This window comes from Lissotriton vulgaris, chromosome 5, assembly GCF_964263255.1.
Source record: "Lissotriton vulgaris chromosome 5, aLisVul1.2, whole genome shotgun sequence".
In the NCBI taxonomy this organism is placed as follows: domain Eukaryota; kingdom Metazoa; phylum Chordata; class Amphibia; order Caudata; family Salamandridae; genus Lissotriton; species Lissotriton vulgaris.
The window spans coordinates 1,229,905,700-1,229,930,177 of NC_141693.1; the positions used below are offsets into that span (position 1 = coordinate 1,229,905,700).

The window sequence follows — 24,478 nt, forward strand, 5'->3', positions numbered from 1 at the left end:
ACCATTCTTATTAAACATCTTGAATACCTCCATCACCACAGGAACTGTACCAAAGGCATGGAAGTGTGCGCAGGTCAGAGCACTACTGAAAAAACCTAACTTCGACCCAGCAGCCATGGCTAACTATCGTCCAATCTCTCTTCACCCATGGATGAGCAAGCTGCTTGAGAAGCATATCAATTCCATTTTGGTTAACCATCTGGAGGCTAACAACTTACCCAATGATTTTCAAGCAGGCTTCTGCCCAAAGCTCGGGACTGAGGTTGCCTTGTTGACAGTAACTGAGTTAGCCCGGAAGCACATGGATCAAGGCAGCACTATGGCAATTATGCTGTTTGACCTGAGTGCCGCCTTTGATACCGTGGATCATAATATCCTGGTTTCTCGCTTAAAACATCTTGGAGTCGCAGGTCAGGCCCACACCTGGCTGCAATCCTTCCTAGAAGGCCGGATGTTCCAGGTATCGGAGGGTGCCACCTAATCCAAAGCATGGCCCCGCGGAGTGCCCCAGGGCTCCCCCCTAAGCCCTACCCTTTTTAATGTCTATATGGAGCCTCTGGTAGAGGTAGTACATCCTTTTGGCTTTGAAATTGTAACCTATGCAGACGACACCCAATTAGTGGTGGCTCTGAACCACTCTGAGGGCACGCCCAGTAACCTGGGCAGCTGTCTGGAAGCAGTAACCAGACCCTCCAGGATTTCGCGATTTTGCGATTTGCAAAATAACCGCGAAATCGGCACTTTTGTAAAAAGGCAGCGCTTTTTACAAAAGTGCCCGCGAAATCAGGTGTTTAAAGCTCCTCAGGAGCTGATTAGTGGTAATCAGTGTCAATTGTTAACATGCCTCAGATCCAGCGCCTCCATTTTACATCAAAGGGATAAAGCGCCGTGAAAGGAGAGCACGCAGCAGTCACCGGGAGCAGGATGGATTTACATACTGATAGTTTTAAACTACTCATAAACGGCATGTGGCAGTGTGGATGTAATCCAGGCATGGTATAGGGGCCCATCCTGTCCTTTTAAAGTCTGGTTGGATGCTGCGTTCAGAGATGTGAAAGTGGCGTTTTTGACATTTCTAGGAAGGTTATTTTTTTCCTCCTTGCCATGTGTTTGTTTTCATAGTGGCAGTGTTAGAAAGACATTCAGTTTTTACAGAAATCATTGGAGTGTAGCCGTGCATTCAGCAAATCAACCATCTTTCACACACTCCTCGGCAGTGATTTACAGCACCCAAAGCTTTGCGTTTTAAATGAGGTGAAGATACTCTCTTCCTCTTCACAGAGGACCAGTTGTTGCCGGGTGGAGCGCTTCTGCATCGTTATGAACTGGTAAGTTTATGGCCCCCACATTTCTCGTAAGCAAAATACGGACCTTCTATATGTTTATTTAAGTAGTAATATTAGGGATTATTCATTTTTCACTTTTCTGCAGGCGTATTTAAAATCCTGGTAGCGTTGTGGACATTTGGCTCTTTCAGTACGGAATTATTGAAGGGCTGGTGAATTTTTACATGTTTGCATCTAATTCACTCAGAATTTTTTTTGCGACGCTGGGAAATTATCTCTCTCAGAATAATGTATGATCTTGTTGACCTGTTGACCTCCTTTCCTAATTTCTATAATCTCAATCAGTTTACCTTCGTGTTTACTTTCATACAGTTTCTATCACCATTACCTTAAATCAGTCTGCTCCCGTGCATTCTACTTCTCTTATACAAAGTTCCTTTTCCCGAGCTTTGACCTTTTTGCCGGCACAGTTATTAAGAATAATAGGCATCTGGGATATTTCTACAAATGCCAGACATTATAGACAATTTAACCTCACGAAGTGCCGTGTATCATTAGTTCTCTTCAGAGTTGCGATCTTGTTTTTGAGTCTGAGAGTCTTTTTTTGGGGGGGGCTTTGAATAACTGTATTTAGTCTGCCCTCTCATATTTAGTCATGTCCCATAATCCATTACAGTGGGCATTTGGAACGTTACCACACATCTCTATGAAGTGGCTCATGGCAGCTATAGTAAAGTATTAGCTCATGCAGGGCCAGTCTTATTGTTTCTTAACACGCAAGTACACTTGGCACAACATGGGCTTGGTCCCTTTTCTGCTGATTTTCTCTTTGATCAGTAATCTGTATTATTGTTGGGCTACTTGCTCCTTACCAGTGTATAAGACCTTTATTTAACTCAATTTGTTTCCTTCTCCACAAGGCCCTCCTACTATCACTAGGATGGCCACCAGTGTTCACTCCCTATCATCCTTGGTGATCCCAGCTGATCTAGAGTCTTTCACTATTTTACTCTGCATTGGACCCAGTGCAGTTGCCAATCAGGAGCTGAGGAGAACTGAGAGATCTGGTGAAGCTGCCAATGAGAAGCATTGCAGTGCTGTGATGCATGGCTCTGCGTCACTCTGTCTCGGTTCTGGTGAAACACTCAGGTCGGCCAGGAGAAGTACACTCTGACTCCAGTCAAGGGTCCAGGACCTTGACGACAGCTCTTTTGGGTCAGGACTCAGTCCCACAGATGCAGCAAGGTGACCAGCAACCCTGTTCTATTGTGCTTGGCTTAAACCTATGCTCAAAAAGGAGAATATGTCAAACAAACACTCTCAGACACTTTAAACATGCCAATTTCAAAGTGGAATACTCTGCTTAAACAGAGCCATTGATTCATGGCTGAAGAGGATTGATTAGGAGTAAAGTAAAGTACCGCAATAATGCCGCTAAATTTCCATTTTTATACCGCAAAATTTCCATTTTTGTGCCGCAAAATTTGCAAATCTATGCCGCAATATCCTGGGGGTCTGAATAACCAAATGGATGGCACTCTCCCATTTAAAACAGAATAGGGAAAAAACGGAACTGATGTTCCTGGGAAAATCCGTTTCACCTAGAGCCACCATTGACTGTCCGACCTGCATGGGTGCCCCTACAGAACCTAAAGACCAGATCAAAATTCTAGGAATATGGCTTGATAACAACTTAAGCTTTAATCAGCAAGCCACCAAACTCTCTGCCACATGCTTCGGCCTGATGAGGATGCTGAGAAAAATCTTGCCTCTCCTCCCTTTTCAGGCCCGGAGGATAATGGTGCAGGCAATTATCCTGTCCCTCGTTGACTACCGGAACGCCCTGTATCTGGGCGCTCCGGTAAGCTCTGTCAAAAAGCTCCAGGTCACCCAGAACACGGCGGCACGTCTCCTCCTCGGACTTCCCCGAAGACATTCAGGCACTGCCGCCATGAGAAAACTGCACTGGCTGCCCATACAGGCCAGGATAAAATTCAAGGCGATGTACATAACGCACAAAGCAATGTGGCACAAAGGTCCTGCAATGATATGCTCCCTAGTCACTCCGTACCGCCCTCCTAGATCATTATGTTCCAGTACAACCTTTCTAGCTTCAACTAGAAAAATCAAACGAGCTAGGTGGGGAGGCCGTTCCTTTTCGGGGAACGCAGCCTCCGACTGGAACTCCCTGCCTCTCACGTTGCGCAGCGAACCGGATCTCCTTAAGTTCCGCAAAAACCTGAAAACATTCCTCTTTCAGTAACACTCAGTCTGGCGTCATTCCCCCCTCCCGTCCGCAGCGCTACGAGGCCTCCGGGTAGAAATGCGCTTTATAAAACTCCATTTCATTTCATTTCATTTCAAACCCATGTTTTGACACCAAAATGAAGTATATAGGTCTCATGGTTCCTGAAATATTACATCATAACTGAAGCACATCCGCCATTTTTAAACCTGTCGTCCAGAAAAATTTGGCCCGGATTAGCAATGTATAGCCAAGCTAAATTACTTCTCTAATTATACTAAAACACAAATCAAATATGAAAATCCCTGGACAATCTGTTTTTTACTTGAGTCCTGCAGCACTGCACTGAAGTTTTTGCTTTGAAAGTCATAGACTCATAAGAGTAACACTTGAAGTGAGAGCTTTGTGAGGCGAACAACTATCACAAAAACCTATCATTGTTAATGGTTTCATGTAGTACCTGCGATATGCACCCCCTACACTGTTCACACCGAACACAGAGCCGTCGCTGCCCACTTCAATCATGGAGAGCTTGCCTTCCACTTGCTGCCACCTGGAGCCACTGCAAGAACTTGATGTTACGGAACATCTGTAATAGATGTTATCAGCAGAGTTCACTCCCCAGCATCCCAGAGGGCCGCAGCTGTAGTACTTCAGCTTTCCTTCAATATTGGACCATGGAAGGGACGACCCACCTTTGGCTGACACTGTTGCTCGGTCAGGCAGGCAAAAAATGCCATCATTCATGTTAGCACCAGAGAGAAACTGGGCTCCTCCTGCATCAATCTGCTTCAGAAGCCCTGGAAGTAAAATGAAAAAATAAATAATGTGAGGACAATTGAAGATCAGGTGGGCTGAAGCACTAAACTAAAACCGCTTTATTTGGAATGCATTTGTGGTGTATGGTACAACATGTTAATCAGTGCTATGGCGTACCTCCCCACTGACCGTCTACACCCTGCCCCAATCACCTTCCAGCCTTTGAGGACTTTCGGAGTCCCTGGTCCCTCAAATTTCCAAAAGGGCAGAGTATTCCCAGTTCCTGAGTTACAATTTGACCTCTGCCTTCATTCATGTTGTCTTCTTGGGGCATATTACCAACAAATAACGATATTTATCGCTAAGTAGGGTTAGGGGCAATATTTTTATCGCCGCGCATCACCGGTTTTTATCACTGAGATAACTTGCTATCAGCAAGGTTTATCTCAAAAGCAATAAAAATCCAGGCGATAGCAGCGAAATGCGTGAATATCGCTGAGAATACAGCGATATTCACGCATTAGTGACGAAATGCTCTTAGCCATGTTATCCACCTCCCATTGGATAACATGGCTAAGAACTGGTCTGGGCAGGTGTTAGTATTTGGAGATTTTCGCGCTTAGAGCAAATATTTCCATCGCTATGCCTGCCTTGCTAATAGGCAATAGAGACGTTAGCGATTGCTGTCAGTTGCTAGCGGGTTGGGTACGCCAACTTTGCATGTCATTAGCTGACATGCAAAGCGGGCCCCAAACCGCTCGCTATCGCCTACAAGCTGTCGCTAGCTGCTGTTAGCGACAGCTTGTTAATAGGACGATAGAATTATCGCCGCTTAGCGGCCGAAAAAGGCCGCTAACGCGGCGATATTCGCCTATCGCCCTCCTTGGTAATATGCCCCCTTGTTCCATAACACTACTATGATCTCCACTGCAAATTCTTAAATTGAACAAATACCTTTATTGTCAGATTCTCTAAAAAAAATACGTTAAGGGGCATTGTACATTCATTCAAATCTAAAAAGAGCACTGATATTGGTTGGTTATACTTAACTACACCATTCATTTAAGATTTTCGCCAAGTTGAAGAAGTTTCACAGTGGATGTGTAATGAGTTGATTAGTGAGGTTAACCTTGTTTAGCTATTTGGGCTTTTTTTTATATGGATTAAACAATATGTTTTTTTCTGTGATTTTGTTTTGTCATTTTTTAATATATTCTTTTGTTTTGGGGATTTATGTATACTCAACAGCACATTGGTTTTCACTGTTATAATAGGAATTGAAGTTTACAAATAATATTATGCTGCATCTGTAGAACCCACTTCAAATTCTCTACTCCAGTGTGACAGAGCACCAGAGTTAAATGTAATTCAGATCCCAACACATCACATTTAAAGTGACTTTTCTTGAGGCAATTCGGAATTCTTCCTGCCCTCTGAAGTTTGCTTTGTTCTCCATTGAGACGTACGTGTATCGATTTGCTCCACAGTGCCCCTGATTTTTTTTCTGCAATGTTGATCTGGGGTTGTGTTACAAAACTTTGTATCGATAAATATTAGAAGGCAGAAAACCAGACTCTCACATCCAATCAGGTATGTCCTCAGATATTTTTTGTGTGGCTCTAGAAATAACATAAATCAAGCCACTCAGAATCTTAGGTTATTAAACAGTATAAATGTATATTTACTGCCTTTTTCTCTGTATCAAAAGGCACACATATACAAAGATCAGAGCTGTTTTAACCATTTGTAGTGCAGATTTGTTTTCAACCACATATTTCCCAAAATTCTGAAAGGGCAACAGTAAACCCTAGAAGCCCTCACTGCGAATGGCCACTAAATTCAGATGTGGCTGGTAACCGCAATTACCATCCAACATAGGAATTATGAGCTGTTTACTATCAGCTGGAGTTTTCTTCTGCAGACCAAAATGAGGAATTACCAGGGGAGGTGGTTGCCCAGCAGTTCCACATTCCTTAATGGGCCCTAAGGTACCACTTAGTAATAGGCCAGATTTTCCCTGCCCTTGAAGTTGCTGGTACCCCTGGTAATGTTAATTACAGGGGTAGGGAAATGTTCGTGTAAAGGCGTCCAGTGGCTTGGGAAATTGATTAAAACATACCATAACCTCCCCCTTTTTTTAAATAAAAAGTACGCTCTCGGTTTTCTTAACACCCTCCTTTCCCCTATGCATCCTTTCTCGGGTTTAGGATTGTTCCCCTGGCCTACTATTTCTTCCCTATTACATTATTTCTTGTTTTCTGCTGTTTTAATCAGATATGCTGATACCATGATGAACAATTATTTTGCCATTTTGTCTGTTTCCTCAACAGATGATCCATGAATGTTCTTCGGTCCATTTTATAGCTTTCGTAACAAAACATTTCAGTCATGGTCAGATAATCCGATTGCCCGGATCTGTGGATCCGGTCGTGGTCTCTAAATCCTACAATGGCTGCGCATAAAAGCTCCCTCATTTAATCAGATTTGTTTTGGTTTTTTCTAGATATTTCAACTTTTCATCAGGGATCATCAATATTTGGGAAATTAACTTACAATATATACATAGAATTAACCTGTCAAAATGCAGCCTCGTGACCTTTCATGCCTGTGCACACTGACGCCTCCTGTCTCACATTGACTTCTTACAGTGTTATGACTTGGAATGTTAATGGTCTCCTGGACGGGTCTAGCATTGTGCAGTGTTGCGCTACACCCACTGTTGCCTGCCTTCCATCTTGATGCTGCAAGCGATCCACCTGATGGACACTAGGTGCCCAATTCTTGCTTGTCAGGGTTACAATAGAGTTTATCATGACAGGTTTGCCAGGGGATCCCAATGGTTGGTGATTCTCATGCGCCACGCTTTCTCTATGTTGATAGCCCAGACCTGGTCTGATCCTCAGGGTTGGTATATTACCCTATCAGGCCTGGTAGAAGGCTATCTGCTAAACCCTCTGTGCTTTTACACCCCTCTCACTGCCTTAGAATCCTTCCTGAATACTCTCTTTGATGTAGTAGCACAACTTCCCCAAGGTTTTACTCTCATAGGGGATGACTTTAACATGTCCCTTGACCCTTCCGTGGACTCCACCAATTTGCCTTCTGACATTCGCCGTAACCGGCCCAGGACACAAATGGGTCCCTGCCCTGGGCCTCTGTGACGTAGGGGGACTCCGGCACCACAGACAGTGACAGTACCCGCACACATCTGTTGCCCATCATACACATGCCCGCATAGACATGCTCCTTATGCCAGCCCCAGATGTTTCCTCTGTGCCTCTCTTACAGATTCTAGCACCTGGGATTTCAGACCATGCCCTGATTCTTCTTCACTTTGGCGATTCGTGAACAGCCTGGCGCCCTATGTGGCAACTTAATGCTTCTCATCTTCCAGACGAGATGTATACCCGTGAAGTAGGACAAGAAATCATACAATACTTCCAATACCGGGTCGGTACAATCCGCAGGTCCCCCTTGGGCGGTGTTCAGAGTTACCATCAGGGGATACGCCAAGAGGACAGAAAGGCAGAAAAAGCAAGGCACCAATGTGTCACACAACAAGAAGCCTGCGACCTTCGCCTTGAAACACAGCTTTCCTCAGCCACACAGCCTCATCACCAGACACCTATTACTGATCCATGAGAGGATCAGTCTCCTCTCCCTTGAAGTAACAAAACCGATCTGGCGTCACTCCATGACACGAGCCTATGGATGAGGTGACAAAAACAGGAAACAACTATATTGGATGGCATCCTGGCCAGGAGGGTCATACCTACGATAATTGATGACGGAGGGCCTTCCTATTGCGCCAAACTTTCGCAGATTACTGCTCATCACTTTATGAGGCCCCCTGCGCTTGGTGCTCGAACTAGCAACACCTCTTATTGACTAGATGCCACTTCCACACCTTTCTATTACCGAGCAATGGGAACTGGAAGAACCAATAACAACAGCTGAGGAGAGCGGCAAGGCCATCTCTGTGATGACATCTGGTAAAACACCCGGCCCGACGGCTACCCTATAGAATTCTATGTCAAATATAGGGATATTATCACTACCCATTTATTAAACCATTGTAAGGAAGCGACACAAGCCGGCTCCTTCCCTCAAGACCTTGATCAAGCCACAAGTGTAGTTATACCAAAAACGCTCCCCCATCGGTCTCCTGTGCTGCTTATTGTCCCATATGATTTATTAATGTAGAAGGTAAGATTTTCTCGACCATCTTGACTTCATGCCCGTGCCCAGTTCTCTGCTCCTTAATTCACCCAGACTAATACAACTTTATGCCGGCTGGGAGTATGAGGCATTGCTTTAGATGCCTCCATGTGGCACCAGCTCATTGTAATATCCTGTCACCGCAACTTGTGCTACTCCTAATAAACTGTGAAAAAGTGCTCAACACCGAGGTTTGAGTTACCTGGCCCGGGTACTAGAGCGAGTGGGGTTCGGACCCAGATTCCATGGCCTTGTCGCCTTGTCAGCGTTTTGTACTTCAATCTGACTGCTTGTTTTCAAATTAAGGGAACAGTGTCCAATAAACCACCCAGCAGGGTTGTCCCCTGTCCCCACTCCTGTTTAGCCATCAAACCTCTAGCAAGGCTTATGAGATGCGACTCACAAAAAGGGGATGGAAGGTGCCCACAGGGCACGAAGACCGCATTGCATTGTATCTGGACAACGTTCTCCTTTAGTTCCCAGTTCTGGCTAGGAGCGGCCTTCGGTGCCTGCAGCTTCTTAGACTCTTTGTGGAGGCCTCAGGACAAACCGTCAATCCTGCCAAGTCAGTGCTGATCCAGGTGGCTCCTGCACGGGCTGTGTAGACTGGTAGACCACTATCCCTGGTCGCCCATCAGTTTTTGCTACCTAGGCATTTGGGCGGCCCTGAATCCAGTGCTGACGTGGTCCCTCAATGTCACACCCCTCTCCCGCAAGGTCAAAGAGGACCTTAAGAAATGGCAAATGCTCCTGTTAAATTTTATGAGGAGGATAGCATTATATAAGATGATGATACTGACATGATTCCTTTACTTCTTGCAAAATTTCCCACAAAGGATTTCCTAACATTGGTTTAGGGAAATGGATTCAGTGGCGGTCACATTTTATGCCATAATTCATGGCCATGCTTCGGGTTTGCGACCTGTCAGAGTGCACTTTATGACGGCAGCTTGGGCATGACCAATTTGTACCTGTATTATCTGGCATAATTCCTCCTGGTTATCAATGACTGGCTTACGGGTAGTCCGATCCCGCCTACAAACTAGAACTCTCCACACTGAGTTTCCTCGCAATATGGCAATGCTTTACGGTGACAAGGCCATCAAAGTCCTTCCCGAGGTGACCCGGTTGGTGTTTATTGGGTGAAGCGCTGTACTTCAACACACTGGATGGTAGTCAAGGCTCACTCAACAGACCCCCTTGGGCGAGGTAGCAGCGCTGGAAGGGTTTAGTCAGTAGGACGTCATGGGCATATCACTACTGGGGGATGTTTGGAAGGGCACCCACATGTCCTCCTTTACAGTTTCACAAATATCTGCAATTGTGGCACGCACTACAGTTACATGTTCCTCCTGACACATCGATTCCGGAGTTTATCCTGGTTGAGGCTAAGATCATGATGGGAGCATTGGATAAAGGAGCAGTGTCCAAAATGTACTGTACTCTGATCATTGATGCCTAAGAGACACTACCACTTCTTAGAGCCTGCTGGGAGGGTTGGCTAGGACCTTCGGAGGACGAAGATTGGCGGGACGCCCTGATGAACCCTAGAGTTCTGACCATATACTTACGGCTCTGACACACAATTTACATTGACATTACATTACACCCCCTGTTGAGCTTTTCAAAGCAGGACTCCTTACCAGCCCAGCATGTGTTTGCTGCTTACAGGTCACAGATGATTTATTTTACATGACATGGGCCTGTCCCATTTTAACACGGTACTGGGAAACAGCGGTGTATGAGCTTTCTGATGTTTTAAATGTTGAGATAGAAATATCCTCGTTACTGATCCTCCTGGGTGTGATTGATGGTGGTGGGGGTACTCGTGCTGACCAGGTCTTACTGGGTGGTACAAAAGGGGGTGGTGATGGACGGAGCATCTGAATCAATCAAACACTCACACCCAGTCAAAGAATCTGGGTTTAATCCATCACCGTTCTTTAGCCCACTCTGCCACCCCAGTTCAGACATGGCTATATGCAAATCAGTCTGACCCTGTGCCTCATGGGAACAGTCCAGCCCGAACTGCCAAGCCATGTCTTCCCTGGACCAGAAACAAGCTTCCAAGGACCGGTTTCTGGCATTCCGCCGTCTTCAGCCCGGCTTGCTTGAATCCAGTGGCAAAGTGAGCAAGGGACTCACGTCTGAGCATACCCTGCCACACTTATGGTGGCCAAAAGCGGTACAAAAGGGGGTGGTGATGGACGGAGCATCTGAATCAATCAAACACTCACACCCAGTCAAAGGATCTGGGTTTAACCCATCACCGTTCTTTAGCCCACTCTGCCACCCCAGTTCAGACATGGCTATATGCAAATCAGTCTGACCCTGTGCCTCATGGGAACAGTCCAGCCCGAACTGCCAAACCATGTCTTCCCTGGACCAGAAAAAAGCTTCCGAGGACCGGTTTCTGGCATTCCAGCCGTCTTCAGCCCGGCTTGCTTGAATCCAGTGGCAAAGTGAGCAAGGGACTCGCGTCTGAGCATACCCTGCCACACTTATGGCGGCCAAATGCGGTACAAAAGGGGGTAGTGATGGACGGAGCATCTGAATCAATCAAACACTCACACCCAGTCAAAGGATCTGGGTTTAATCCATCACCGTTCTTTAGCCCACTCTGCCACCCCAGTTCAGACATGGCTATATGCAAATCAGTCTGACCCTGTGCCTCATGGGAACAGTCCAGCCCGAACTGCCAAGCCATGTCTTCCCTGGACCGGAAACAAGCTTCCGAGGACCGGTTTCTGGAATTCCAGCCGTCTTCAGCCCGGCTTGCTTGAATCCAGTGGCAAAGTGAGCAAGGGACTCACGTCTGAGCATACCCTGCCACACTTATGGCGGCCAAAAGCGGTACAAAAGGGGGTGGTGATGGACGGAGCATCTGAATCAATCAAACATTCAGACCCAGTCAAAGGATCTGGGTTTAATCCATCACTGTTCTTTAGCCCACTCTGCCACCCCAGTTCAGACATGGCTATATGCAAATCAGTCTGACCCTGTGCCTCATGGGAACAGTCCAGCCCGAACTGCCAAGCAATGTCTTCCCTGGACCGGAAACAAGCTTCCAAGGACCGGTTTCTGGCATTCCAGCCGTCTTCAGCCCGGCTTGCTTGAATCCAGTGGCAAAGTGAGCAAGGGACTCACGTCTGAGCATACCCTGCCACACTTATGGTGGCCAAAAGCGGTACAAAAGGGGGTGGTGATGGACGGAGCATCTGAATCAATCAAACACTCACACCCAGTCAAAGGATCTGGGTTTAATCCATCACCGTTCTTTAGCCCACTCTGCCACCCCAGTTCAGACATGGCTATATGCAAATCAGTCTGACCCTGTGCCTCATGGGAACAGTCCAGCCCGAACTGCCAAGCCATGTCTTCCCTGGACCGGAAACAAGCTTCCGAGGACCGGTTTCTGGCATTCCAGCTGTCTTCAGCCCGGTTTGCTTGAATCCAGTGGCAAAGTGAGCAAGGGACTCACGTCTGAGCATACCCTGCCACACTTATGGCGGCCAAAAGCGGTTCAAAAGGGGGTGGTGATGGACGGAGCATCTGAATCAATCAAACACTCACACCCAGTCAAAGGATCTGGGTTTAATCCATCACCGTTCTTTAGCTCACTCTGCCACCCCAGTTCAGACATGGCTATATGCAAATCAGTCTGACCCTGCGCCTCATGGGAACAGTCCAGCCCGAACTGCCAAAGCCATGTCTTCCCTGGACTGGAAACAAGCGTCCGAGGACCGGTTTCTGGCATTCAAGCCATCTTCAGCCCGGCTTGCTTGAATCCAGTGGCAAAGTGAGCAAGGGACTCATGTCTGAGCATACCCTGCCACACTTACGGCGGCCTAAAGCGGTACAAAAGGGGGTGGTGATGGACGGAGCATCTGAATCAATCAAACACTCACACCCAGTCAAAGGATCTGGGTTTAATCCATCACCGTTCTTTAGCCCACTCTGCCACCCCAGTTCAGACATGGCTATTTGCAAATCAGTCTGACACTGTGCCTCATGGGAACAGTCCAGCTGAACTGCCAAGCCATATCTTCCCTGGACCGGAAACAAGCATCCTGGGACCGGTTTCAGATTTATAATCCTCATCAGCCAGGCTACCTTGAATCCAGTGAAAGAGTGAGCAAGGGACCCAGGTCTGGGCATACCCCGCCAACTTAGGGCGAACAAAGCGATACCAAAGGGGATGATGGACGGAGCGTTTGAGCAAATCAAACACTCACCCCCAGTCAACTGATCTGGGTTTAATCCATCACCATTCTTTAGCTCACTCCACCACCCCAGTTCAGACATGGCCATATGCAAATCAGTCTGACCCTGTGCTTCATGGGAACAGTCCAGCCCGAACTGCCAAGCCATGTCTTTCATGGACCGGAAAAAAGCATCCTGGGATGGGTTTCGGATTCATAATCCTCATCAGCCAGGCTATCTTGAATCCAGTGGAAGAGTGAGCAAGGGACCCACATCTGGGCATACCCCGCCAACTTAGGGCGACAAAGCGATACCAAAGGGGATCATGTACAGAGCGTTTGAGCAAATCAAACGCTCACACCCAGTCAACTGATCTGGGTTTATTCCATCACCATTTTTTAGCTCACTCCACCACCCCAGTTCAGATACGGCCATATGCAAATCAGTCTGACCCTGTGCCTCATGGGAACAGTCCAGCCTGAACTGCCAAGCCAGGTCTTCCCTTGACTGGAAACAAGCATCCTGGAACCGGTTTCGGGGTTTCAATCCTCATCAACTAGGCTAGCTTGAATCCTATGGCAAAGTGAGCAAGGTTTCAGCGCTCCGTCCATCGTCTCCTTGTGTTTGCATAGCAAAGGCGGCAGGGCCTTTGAAGCTTCCCGTCCTGGAATGCACATCCTGTGTGGAGGAGGTGTGAACACCTCCGCCCACAGCAGGTTTTGTTCCTGGCCTCCGAGAGAGAACACTCTCACCTCAGGAGGTCAGAAACCTGTCTATTGCGGTTGGTTCTTCGAGACTGGTCAGTCAACACACTTGTAGTCGGTAGGTTTTTAGGAGGCACCTCTGATCTGCCCTCTGAATGTACTGTCTGATAAATCCACCACTGGCATCAGTGTGTGTTTATCAAGATTAGTACCAAACACCTTGGGTACACTGAAGCCATCATGTAGCTGGGGTAAACTCGTAATCACAAGTGTCCAGCCCAAGTACACGTTATGGCTTCCCTGTGCACTTGTAATATCTAAGGGTGAATTTAGATATCACCGGGACACATCCACTCAGGCAGATATGCCCACACACGGGTATTGTGCACCCTGCTTTTGGGCTGTTAGGCCTGCTGTAGGGGTATCTTAACTAAACCACATGCAAAGTTGTACCAGATACCAGGCATAAAGTGGGGGGTGGGGTAATGCAATAGAGTTCATCTTCCTACTCCATGCTTCGACTTCACCTCGGCCGACGGCCGGCATGGGAGTGTCGCCACTTGAGACCTGGCTCCATGGTTGAACCAGCATCTGGGCCAGCTTCTCGCCTCCCCGATTTACCGGGAGCCAGAGAGACCCCGCACAACTCAAAAACGTTTATACCTCATATGTACCTCATATCTGGGCAACCTGTTCCCGCTGGCACACCTTCGAGCCCTGTGGGTTTAGAATGGGCCCCTTTTGGATTCACACTGGAGGCTATGGCCTGGAGCCAGTCGGGCCCCATGAATCATCAGATGCATCCGGACCGGGGGCGTTCATACCATCCCGACCTTTCCCATCGCCAGTCCCGAGGCCAACACTCCCAGCACCACCGCCGCCCACCAGCGGCACCATCCTCATCTCCCAATTCCGATAAGGAGCTGGAGCCTGATCACTATTTTTTTGGGCTAGGACTCGGGGACGACTGGGAGGGTCACTGGACCCTGAGGAATACCAGTTTTGTGAAGAAGGAAATATTGACTGGTGTGAGGATCTGGGTAAAGCCATTGGACTGGACACTTCTTCAGGTGCTGGCATGCTTTCTCCCCATTCCATGGCTATGGAGGAGGGAGTGTCCTCGCTATAGTGGTGTGGAAGACAACTGAGGTCCTTGACCTTAGTTTACCCTCAGTGTTAGTCAAGAGGAATGTCTTGACAGAGGCTCTGCAACCATGAGTGTCCACTACTTCCATTCAAGGAAGCCCTCAAAGATGCCCTACTTCGGACCTGGTCCAAAACCAACAAAGGGGCTCCTGTGAATAGGACAACTACCTGCTGCCACAGCCCCGCTCCAAGGGACCCCAACTTCCTCACCCAACACCCTACTCCATAGAGCTTGGTGGTAAAAGCCTCAACGTCCCATGTAAATCCAAGCGCATTCCCTACCACACCCTCAGACAGTGAATCCAACAGGCTGGCCAATTTGAGGAAAAAGATGTTTTCTTCTGTTAGCCTGGCACTGTGTTCTGTGAACAGCGTGTGCCTTTCGGGGGATTTTCCCACGCCCTATGGGATATGGTGGCGCAGGTGCTGCCAACGGTCCTGGAGGAGGCCCACGCCGTACTCTACCAGAATGTTGCCAATGGGTAGGATGCAGCTAATTTCACCATTCACTGTGGACTAGACACCACTGATTCACTAGGTAGAGCAGTTTTGTTGACAGTGGCCTTGTGACGCCACACCTGGTTGAAGACTACTGGCTTATCTGGAGATGTCCCGTCCTCACTCATGTACATTCCCTTCGATAGCTGTCGTCTCTTCGGAGACAAGGTGGATTCGGTGGCGGATCGCCTTAATGACAGCAGGGCTACAGCCAGGTCTCTTGGCCTTTCTATGGACCCTCATCACCCTAAATCTGTCTTTTGCGCCTTTCTTGGCCCTGGAAGGGGTCTACAGTTGTTCCTTATCTGCCCAGCCACCACGATGCGTAAATATTTTTCTTACTTTTTAAAAGCTTGAAAGAAGTGGTCTTGTGACACTATCCACTTGGGCCGTCATAGTAAGGCTGCAGACAGATATAATAGTATTAGCATAACTGGTTGGCCCCTATAAACCAATCCGAAAACATCCATTTTATCTAATATGGCGGTCTTGGGCCCATCAGATGGACAGATGTCTTACTATAGATTTACATCTAGAAGATTTTATTTAGATGAGTTGAGACTGTAATTGTCTAATAACTACTGTTTTCTAGATCATCCTCAGATTTGAAAGAACTTAAATCGAGCTTCAGCTGGTGGGATCCTCTGAATGTAAAAAGAGTTCTTCTTAATAACAGAATAGTAGTAGACTGAATGAAGTTCGAAAATACCTATTTTTTAATGGCATATTGATAACAGTTTGCAATAGCCAACATTGCAAGTGCTGAATAACTGGTGTTTACTGTGGCCGTCCAACTCAATGACACTCATTTTGCTGACGTTGGAAGGGTGTGGGAATCCACCAAGATTGGAACTAGAGGCCATGAGGTCAAACAAAGATTTCTGGATTTGATACATTACTCCACTGAGCCACCAGACCGACTAAAGGGACACGTACATTTAGTAATATCTATTATCTTGTTCATGTGGTGCCATACAGTTATTATGAGGCAAGCCTGATACTCTTTGACAGAGACAGCGCTCTACTTGAGAATAACTGTATGGGGGTGTGGCTTGGCGCCAGCGAAGATGGCCGCCAACGAGAGAGCTCCGCCGGACAGGAGCCCCAAATCCCCTGTAAATCCGCTCAAACTCCTTCAGGCTGCACGTAAGCGAGGTCGGAAAGACCATGTGACAGCTAGCGGCACCCAACACTGCTAACCGGAAGCTCTAGGATGCCTCCGTCATTGTAGCATGCCCGGAGCTCGCGGCGGGGTCCCGGAGGTCCTGGGAGTCAGAGTATGGACTCTCCCTCTGCTGCCTAGGTAATGGCCTGGCGCTGAGGCCTGCGGCTGCTCCTGCTTTGAAGAGTGGGCCCTGGTCTCAGTGCCCCCATTAATCCTCACTCTGCACCCGAAGGGTATCACGCAGCGAGCCGCAACACCTTTTAACGAGAGGTGTGATCAAGACTCGGCGAGCCCCCGTGAAGCCTGATGGCTGCTGGGTGAGTGCAGGCCATGTAGGAGTCCTCGTTAGAGCTCCAATACCTCGCGCCACACTAACTCCAATTCTAAGACGCGTCCCCGCCCACGACGAATCCCCTCTTGCGCCCCAGCGGCCTACTCACCCGGCAGGCCCCATGGGGGAGAGAGCCCTTGATTGCATAAAGGCACCGTGAGGGACGTCCGGCGGTGGACCAGCGGGGATTAGAAGCCGGACTATCCAGGTGCGGATGCAGGACAGAGTTTGAGGTTGTCTGCGGCATGGCGCGGAAGTGGTGCCCACCCCCAGAAGTAATAACTGCCGGCAGTACAGTGAACCAGGCACACAGCTCCTCTTGGAAGGAAGGGACCAACTAGGAGCACACGCAGCATCCACGTTGGCTAAACCCGGGAGTTGACTGAGGGTCTGAAGCTGTGACTGAAGACCCAGCTGGCACATGGCGCACGTTCGAGACTGAGAGAGTGACGGCCTGCACGCCCACCGGGAAAATCGGTCGAAGATCCTGCTGTGTGATTAAAGGGACCCCTGAGGGGTGCGGCAAAGTGACACCAAGGGACAGAAGGAAGACCTGACGATCGCTGCCGGTACCCGCCTGTGGCGTATTCATGGGAAGGCCTTGCAGGAATTCCGTGAATCCCAGCTTACAGCGACCCAGACGAGGTAGACCACAAAATGAGGCCCAAGGGTGCTGCGGCTGCCCAGACGAATAAACTGGACTAATATGCGGTCACGATGTCGGCCCCACAGGCTGAGGGGGCAACGGGAGAAGAACCTGCGCAAGCTGAGTCCTCCTTAGCTTCCATAATGGCGGCCATCCAAAATCTAGGGACTACCCTCGAGACGAAAATCGACAAGATGTCCAATGAGATAAACCTCATACACGCTGATCTCAAAAAGACGTCAGACAAGGCCAGGACCAATGGGACTGACATCCAGGAGCTCCAAGACTCCTCCAAGAAGCTGGAGCAGAGGGTTAAAGAACTTGTACACCAACACCGCCAGGTGGCCTTGAAGCTCGAGGACCAGGAAGGGGGGGCCCGCCGGAACAACATTAGGGTGGTAGAAGTGCCAGAGGGTTCCGAAGGGCCTAGTGTGGACCTCTTCCTCGAAGACTTGATCCTCAACTATTTGAAACCAAAATGGCTCTCTACCATGTTCGCCATCAAGTGGGCCCACAGCGCGCCAGTCCCCAGGCCCAAGCCTGGAGCTCCACCGAGGACCATCGTCGCGGAAATCTTCAACTACAGGGACCGGGATGCCATCTTGCAGGCCGCCAGACAGCGGGGAGACGTACAATACAAGAACGCAACAGTCAGGTTCTTCTCAGACTTTACGCTCAAAGTGCAACGGGAACGGCGCTCTGGCAAAAAGGTATTAAATACAGGATGTTCTTCCCCGCAACGCTCAAGATCATGGCCGGCGGCAAATCCCTCTTTTTCACTACGCCATCGTAGGTTCAGAGCTGGCTCGACAGAGGCGCCGCACAGACATCGGCGACTGCTACAGGTGACGAATGGAGGGACACTCGTGCCAAGTCATTGGGTTCATTGGACGGAAGATCGGTCACCAACAGAATGAGTCAGCGCTCATGGCGATCTAGATCAAACAGCCCCCTTATAAGAGATACACAGAGACGCTAGAAGACTCATATTGACTGGAGAGATTACATTTTCAGACCTCTGCAAGCTGTAATGCAATGTATAAACATTTCTTACGATATATGGGATGTGGGCTACCTGGGGCGGTGCCAACCAGATGGAGGGTGTGCTCGGCATGCCCGGAACTGGCAAGAACTAGATAAGGTGGCCAGAGACACTTCCTGACGTTTACTATCCGAACTTCACAGGCAGACTGGCCCGTCCTTCCTTAGGGCATTAATAAAAGCATTTTGTAGGGGGCGGGGTGGGGCTGAGGGTGCTATGATGTTTTAATCGCAAATTGATTGCATTAGCTTGATAAGACACTCAATGTAGGGGGAAGGGCGTTTAGCGGCTGGAGTTGGTGCCAGTGCCGGGGGAGAGGGTTCTCTCCCTCTCTTCCTTTTTGGGGCGAAAGGCACTCTGCTAGTTGGGGATGTGAGTCGTTTTAAACCTACATGGCAGGGTAGCAGGGGGGCGGCGGGGAGACAGCAGTTTCATTGCTATTCACTAATGGTTAATAATGTTTGGAGGGAGGGGGTGGGGGTTTGAGTTGGTCATACAGGAAATGTAATTGTGTGCTAGTGCGGTGTTGCAGGATCTACGGATCGCGTAAAAGGATAGCTTTCAGCGATGGCTACAAGGTGGGATAAAAGTTTAAAATTCCTTAGCTGGAACGTCAACGGATTGGGAGACAAGCTCAAGAGGGGTATAGTTCTCCAATTTGTCAAACGACACCTCCCAGATGTCGTCTTATTGCAGGAAACGCACCTCATCGGTAATACCTGTCATGCACTCAATAGGTGGGGCTATACAATGGTGACACATGCCAACTTCACTTCAGGGTCCAGAGGGGTGGGCATTCTGTTGCACCGTAACTTTCCATTTGTCATTGAGCATTCAGAGACAGACTCACTGGGATGCTTTACAGTGTTCTCGGGGAGATGGGAGGGACTCATACTCAATATATTGACGGTTTATCTCCCACCAGGTCTCCAAATCCAACGGTATCTTGATCTGGGTAAACTTCTCCTTTCCCTTCCTGAGGGGCAGCTTTTACTTGGCGGGGACTTCAATGCAGTAGTATCAGGGGGAATAGATAGGCCCCCACCCCGAGACATCGCCACAGGGCACATGTGGCTCTCCAATCTCCTGGAGGCATTCGGCCTATTTGACCTCTGGCGCATTCGCCACCCAAACCTACAACAGTACACATTCTTTTCGGGACCACAACACACCTTTTCCTAGGAGAGATTACATCCTTATGCCCTTGCAACATGACCCTACCATCCAAGAGATCAAACACCTGGCACGAGGCATATCTGACCACTCCCCCATATACTATAGGGGAACAGAGGGTAGGTGCGCCCATAAATATGTGGTTCCTCCACAACCGGGAGATCAAAAAGAAGATAACCTGCTCGATTGACCAATACTTCTAAGAAAACGTTGGGACGTTGGAATCCCCTACCGTTCTCTGGGAAGCATTCAAAACCGTTCTGAGGGGTGAAGCCCTCTCCACAATTGCCGGACAACGTAAGGAAAAGGAGACACAAATGCTAACCATTGAGCGTGACCTTCTCGCTCTGGAGGAGGCAGCTCAAGTTGATGGAAATACAGGGGCTCTGCATCAGGTAAAGCTCAAAGCGGCCAAATACAAGGCACTGGCCACTGATGACGCTAAAAACCTAGCGAGAGACAGGGATGGCCGCTTATACGACCAAGGGGACAAAGCAGGCAAATTATTAGCCTGGTTGGACAGAAAGCGCAGAGGGTGGTGGCTGAGCTCAGGACCGGGTCGGGCGCCCTCCTCACTGAACCTCAGCAGATAGTTAGTGAATTCACAGCACATCTCAAAGGAGTGTCTTGCAGGGGATTGGAGCTCCCGCAGGAAGACTACTCCGCGCTCTTGGCGAACATTAAGCTACCCACCCTCTCTGACGACCACCGAGGGAACTTGGAAGGTGCACTCAGAGCTGGGAAAGGCGATCAATGAACTTCGACCTGGGAAAGCACTAGGATCCAATGGTCTCCCTATTGAGCTGTACAAGCTCAAACCCGACCGCCTGGGCCAGCACCTTAAGAGTATGTTCGAGGACAGTAAAGTACTGGGGAAACTACTGAGAGACCAGCGCATCGCCACATTGGTAGCCATCCCTAAAGGAGGGAAACCCAAAGAGCTCTGCACCTCTTACAGTCCAAAGTTCACTGTTAAATGCTGAACCCAAAATCCTTGTTAAACTGCTCGCAAATAGGACCAAGCCGATAATCACCAAATTGATCCACCCAAACCAATCGGGCGTTATGCCGCACCGCAACACTGCGCTCAACTTACGACGACTCCATGGAGTGTTAGGACGCTGCCACATGATCCAGGAGGACGCGGTTGTGGTCTCGTTGGATGCCGCTATGGCATTCAACACGCTCAAATGGCCGTATATGATGGCGGTCCTCAAAAAGATGGGCTTTGGCCCTAATTTCATTGGATGGGTACGCCTCCTTTATACTGAGCCTTTAGCTCAGGTGGTGGTCAACAATAATATCTCAGAGATATTCACACTGGAGAGAGGGACGCGGCAGGGCTACCCCCTCTCACCCCTCCTTTTCGCCCTCTCCTTGGAGCTGCTGGAGCTGCTGGCGGCCTAGATACAACAGGACCTCTCACTAGGGGGCTCAGGTGGGCTGAGGGGTGGGAGGACCGGATTTCGCTCTATGCGGACGACATCCTCTTATACCTTGCCCTCCTTCCAAATCACTTAGAGTTGCCCTAGCCATTTTTACATGTTTCCGGAGAAACTACGGTTACAGCATTAACTTGGGAAAATTGTTGCTATACGTCCTTCATGGCGCCCCACCTCAATGCTGCGTGACTGCCTGATCAAGATGGCCACAGAGGGGTTCACGTATCTTGGAATCTTCATCTCCACTAATTTGATGACCTGGTACTGAACCTCTTACCACCTCTGCAGAGGTTCAAAAGGGACACCGCCACTTGGAAGAAGCTCCCGCTGTCCCGACTGGGTCGGGCAGCTCTTTTCAAGATGATGGTGCTGCCGCGTTTCTTATATGCTCTCCAAAATTACCCAGATTTAGTCCCGCAAAAAGTATTTTACAGACATCGAGGCCACCCAGAGGGGCCTGTTGTGGGCGGGATCACCACGCATCTCACTCCATTAGGGAGGTACAATTGGGGTATAGCACTTCCGGACATTCAGAAATACTACTGGACAGCACACCTCTCGACCATAAACCAGGGCACGTACTGTGGTGGGGACGATCCCGGCTATGGAATGGATAGGTGGCTCCTTCTGGGTGGGAACTTTGAGGCGGCGCTCTACTCTAAAGCTAACAAATACCCCCTTATAGGTCCTACAAGACACTTGTTCCAACTCTGGCATAATGTGAGCTGCAAACTGGGATGGGCTGACAAACTCACATTGGCTACCCCACTCTGGGTTTCGGAAAGGCTGGGTACACTGGGTCGCACTAAAGAGTTTCGTAACTGTGACCTGATAGTGATCTCTCGTATAAAAGACCTATGGGGCCCAATGGTATGGTGACATTTGTCTCGCTACAGCAAGCATATGACTTAGCACAAACGGAATAGTTTCGATACGTACAGATCAGGCACTTATTCCAGGCTAACATTCCTCCCGGAACACAGCTTCTGAAATCCTCCCCCCTAGAGGACAGACTGCTGGACGGCCATCTGCCGGAAAAGGCTATCTCCCTCACATATAAAAAACTCATATACCACACTCCTGACCCTCTGCTCGCACTTAGGAGAAAGTGGGAGACTGACGGTCTTGAGATTGATGATGAAGAATGGAGAGAGGTGCTTGCCTCCACCAAAGAAGTGGTGATATCAGCAAAACTGAGGCTGATACAACTGAAAATATTACACTGAGTTTACATTTCTTATACCCGACTAGTATTGATGGGTAAGATTGCGGAAGGGTTCTGTAAGAGCCAGTGTGGGGAGGTGGAACATTCCTTTACATAATATGGGAGTGCCTCCTGATACAAACCTACTGGAAACGGGTTCACAAATGTATGTGTGCTTTCTGGGGGGTAGAATTGTGACCCGAAGTTAAAAGGTGCCTCTTAAACATCTGGGAGCCCACAGATTTGACAGCAAAAGGTAGAATATGGGCGACACTTGGACAGGCTATAGCAAAACACACGCCTGTGGGAGCAGTAACACCTCCAACGCTTAGAACATGGAAGCAGGACATGGACTGGTGAATGCTGCAAGAGACGACAGTCTATGTGGCAATTTGGTCAAAGTGGAATGAGTACCGCGCAACCTGTGTGAACCTCCCTTGATCCCTTCCCTTGACGAACCCTTAACGCCTTAATGAGTTATGTATGGTTACCATCTTGTATGCTATGACATCGGAAGTGGTGATATTTGTATAAGAACCTATAACACTGTAAACATTATGAATTCCTGTGTGTAATGACCATCAAGCTTACTTTTGCCAATAAACAGAGTTATAAAAAAAAAGAAGAAGAACTGTATGGTGTGCTATTCACTACTTGTTGGTTTTTAGTTCTCTGCTCTCTTGTGATCTTCCCAACAAAAGTATAGTTACATTCCATAATTTGGTGTAAATAGTTATACCTTTCTTTTGTTGTCCTCTCTGTGCAACTTTGAAGACTGATTTGCGAACCTTTGCTGTCAAAGAAGCTAGATTTTGCAGGTCCCTCTATATTAAACATAATGCCACTAGAGATGTTTCTACAAAACCCAGGACAGCCTGATCAAATTGTAAACAATGGATAAGAACTTTCTTAAATAATTTGTTTGCCGTTGAGGGTAAAAATTTTGATGTCAGCTCTGGAAAGAGTTTTTTTTTTTATTGTCAGGGTTCTGATGGTCAGAATATCTTTAATCAAATGCCTGAGTTAGTGCCAAATGCAAATGAATGTCGACAGCTGGACAGTTATTAGGAGCCCCTACAACATTTGGAGTGATATTTTCAGGATGAGCTGGTATTGTAGTAGAGAGGCACAGATGTAGCACTTACTATACATGCAGGAGACACAATAGCACTATGTTTTTACATTTTTTTAAAAATTGTTTTATTGAGTTTCTGGTTTTTCCCATGTCAGGTCGTACATCAAACAACATGTTACGATTTATACATCTAGACTTATCTAGGCTAGTTCAGTGCGACATACCACAAATGATTATCTCAGAGTCATGTCTAGTGTGTTTATGTAGTTGTGATGCCCATTGAGTTTAAACATAAACATTATGAAACATAACATTGGTATAACAAGAAAACAGTACATTTTCCCTTCCTCCCATTCTTGAGTGATTAAAATACCACACTATATCGACAATTATGTACCACCCCGCCTTCCCTCACACATTCTTATTACTTATTGTTTTTATCACACATACATGTCGCCACACTTGTTTCTTGAATAGTCCATATGTAGCTTGGATCGGTGCGAGGGGGCTTGCCATACCTAAAGCCCTATGCATAGCACCTACTGGCTACTACTTGTGCTTCTATGCTCCCCTTGCTCTTCTATATTTAGCAGTTCTTACATTTCTTCTTGTTCAGATGTGTTATCTACTGTTTCAGAGTAGCTCTGCCAGGATGCACGAAAATCTGACAAAATCGCATCCCACTCTGCCACCAGAAGCTGTTTCCGTATCCCCGCCGCGTCTTCGCGACGGAGCACTATACTTTACCCTGCTGTGATTGGAACAAGGCCTTCGCAGCTGGGGGTTCAGGGGATTTCCTTCATTGTGTGAGTAGTCGTTTGGCAATTATAACTCCCAAGTCTATGTAGCAGGTCGTCACTCTACTTTTTGGGCCTTCGATATAGCCCTAATATACATGTCTCACATGAGCAATCTAGTGTGCGTTCCGTGCATTGAGCTAAGTGTTTGGTGCCTGTTTCCTAGTATGATTAGATAGCTGTGCAGGTCCACAGCATGCGTAGTATGTATGTATGTATTTATTTCTAATATAGCGCAACAACTTCACCCTACGGGTATCTTGGCGCTCATGTAGTAGGTCTCCGCCTATCTATCACATCTTGGGCATGTGGCACTGTTCCGATTGAAATAATGATTCATCTTGGCTGGTGTCAAATAAGTTCTGTGTATTATATAGTCTTGAATGAGTCAAAATCTGGCATTTCGTGGGATACATGTGAGACTCCTTAGAATATCCTCTCTTTCCCGTTCTGTGCTAGGTCGCTGCAGGTCGGAGTCCGAGTGGGCTCGAAGGGATAGCAGTGGTGGTGCTGTGCACAATCTTAAAGAATCCGCCAACCATCT

The 24,478-nt window shown here is 48.1% G+C and overlaps 1 protein-coding gene across 1 annotated transcript in view; it reads right to left on the reverse strand.

Moving 5' to 3' along the window:
• Positions 1–24,478, reverse strand: part of LOC147712370 (fish-egg lectin-like) — a 134,464-nt gene that overhangs the window by 11,377 nt on the left and 98,609 nt on the right. The window contains exon 3 of the mRNA XM_086923069.1: positions 3,992–4,331. Coding sequence (XP_086779195.1) covers positions 3,992–4,331 — 340 coding nt within the window. The remainder of the gene's footprint in view (positions 1–3,991; positions 4,332–24,478) is intronic.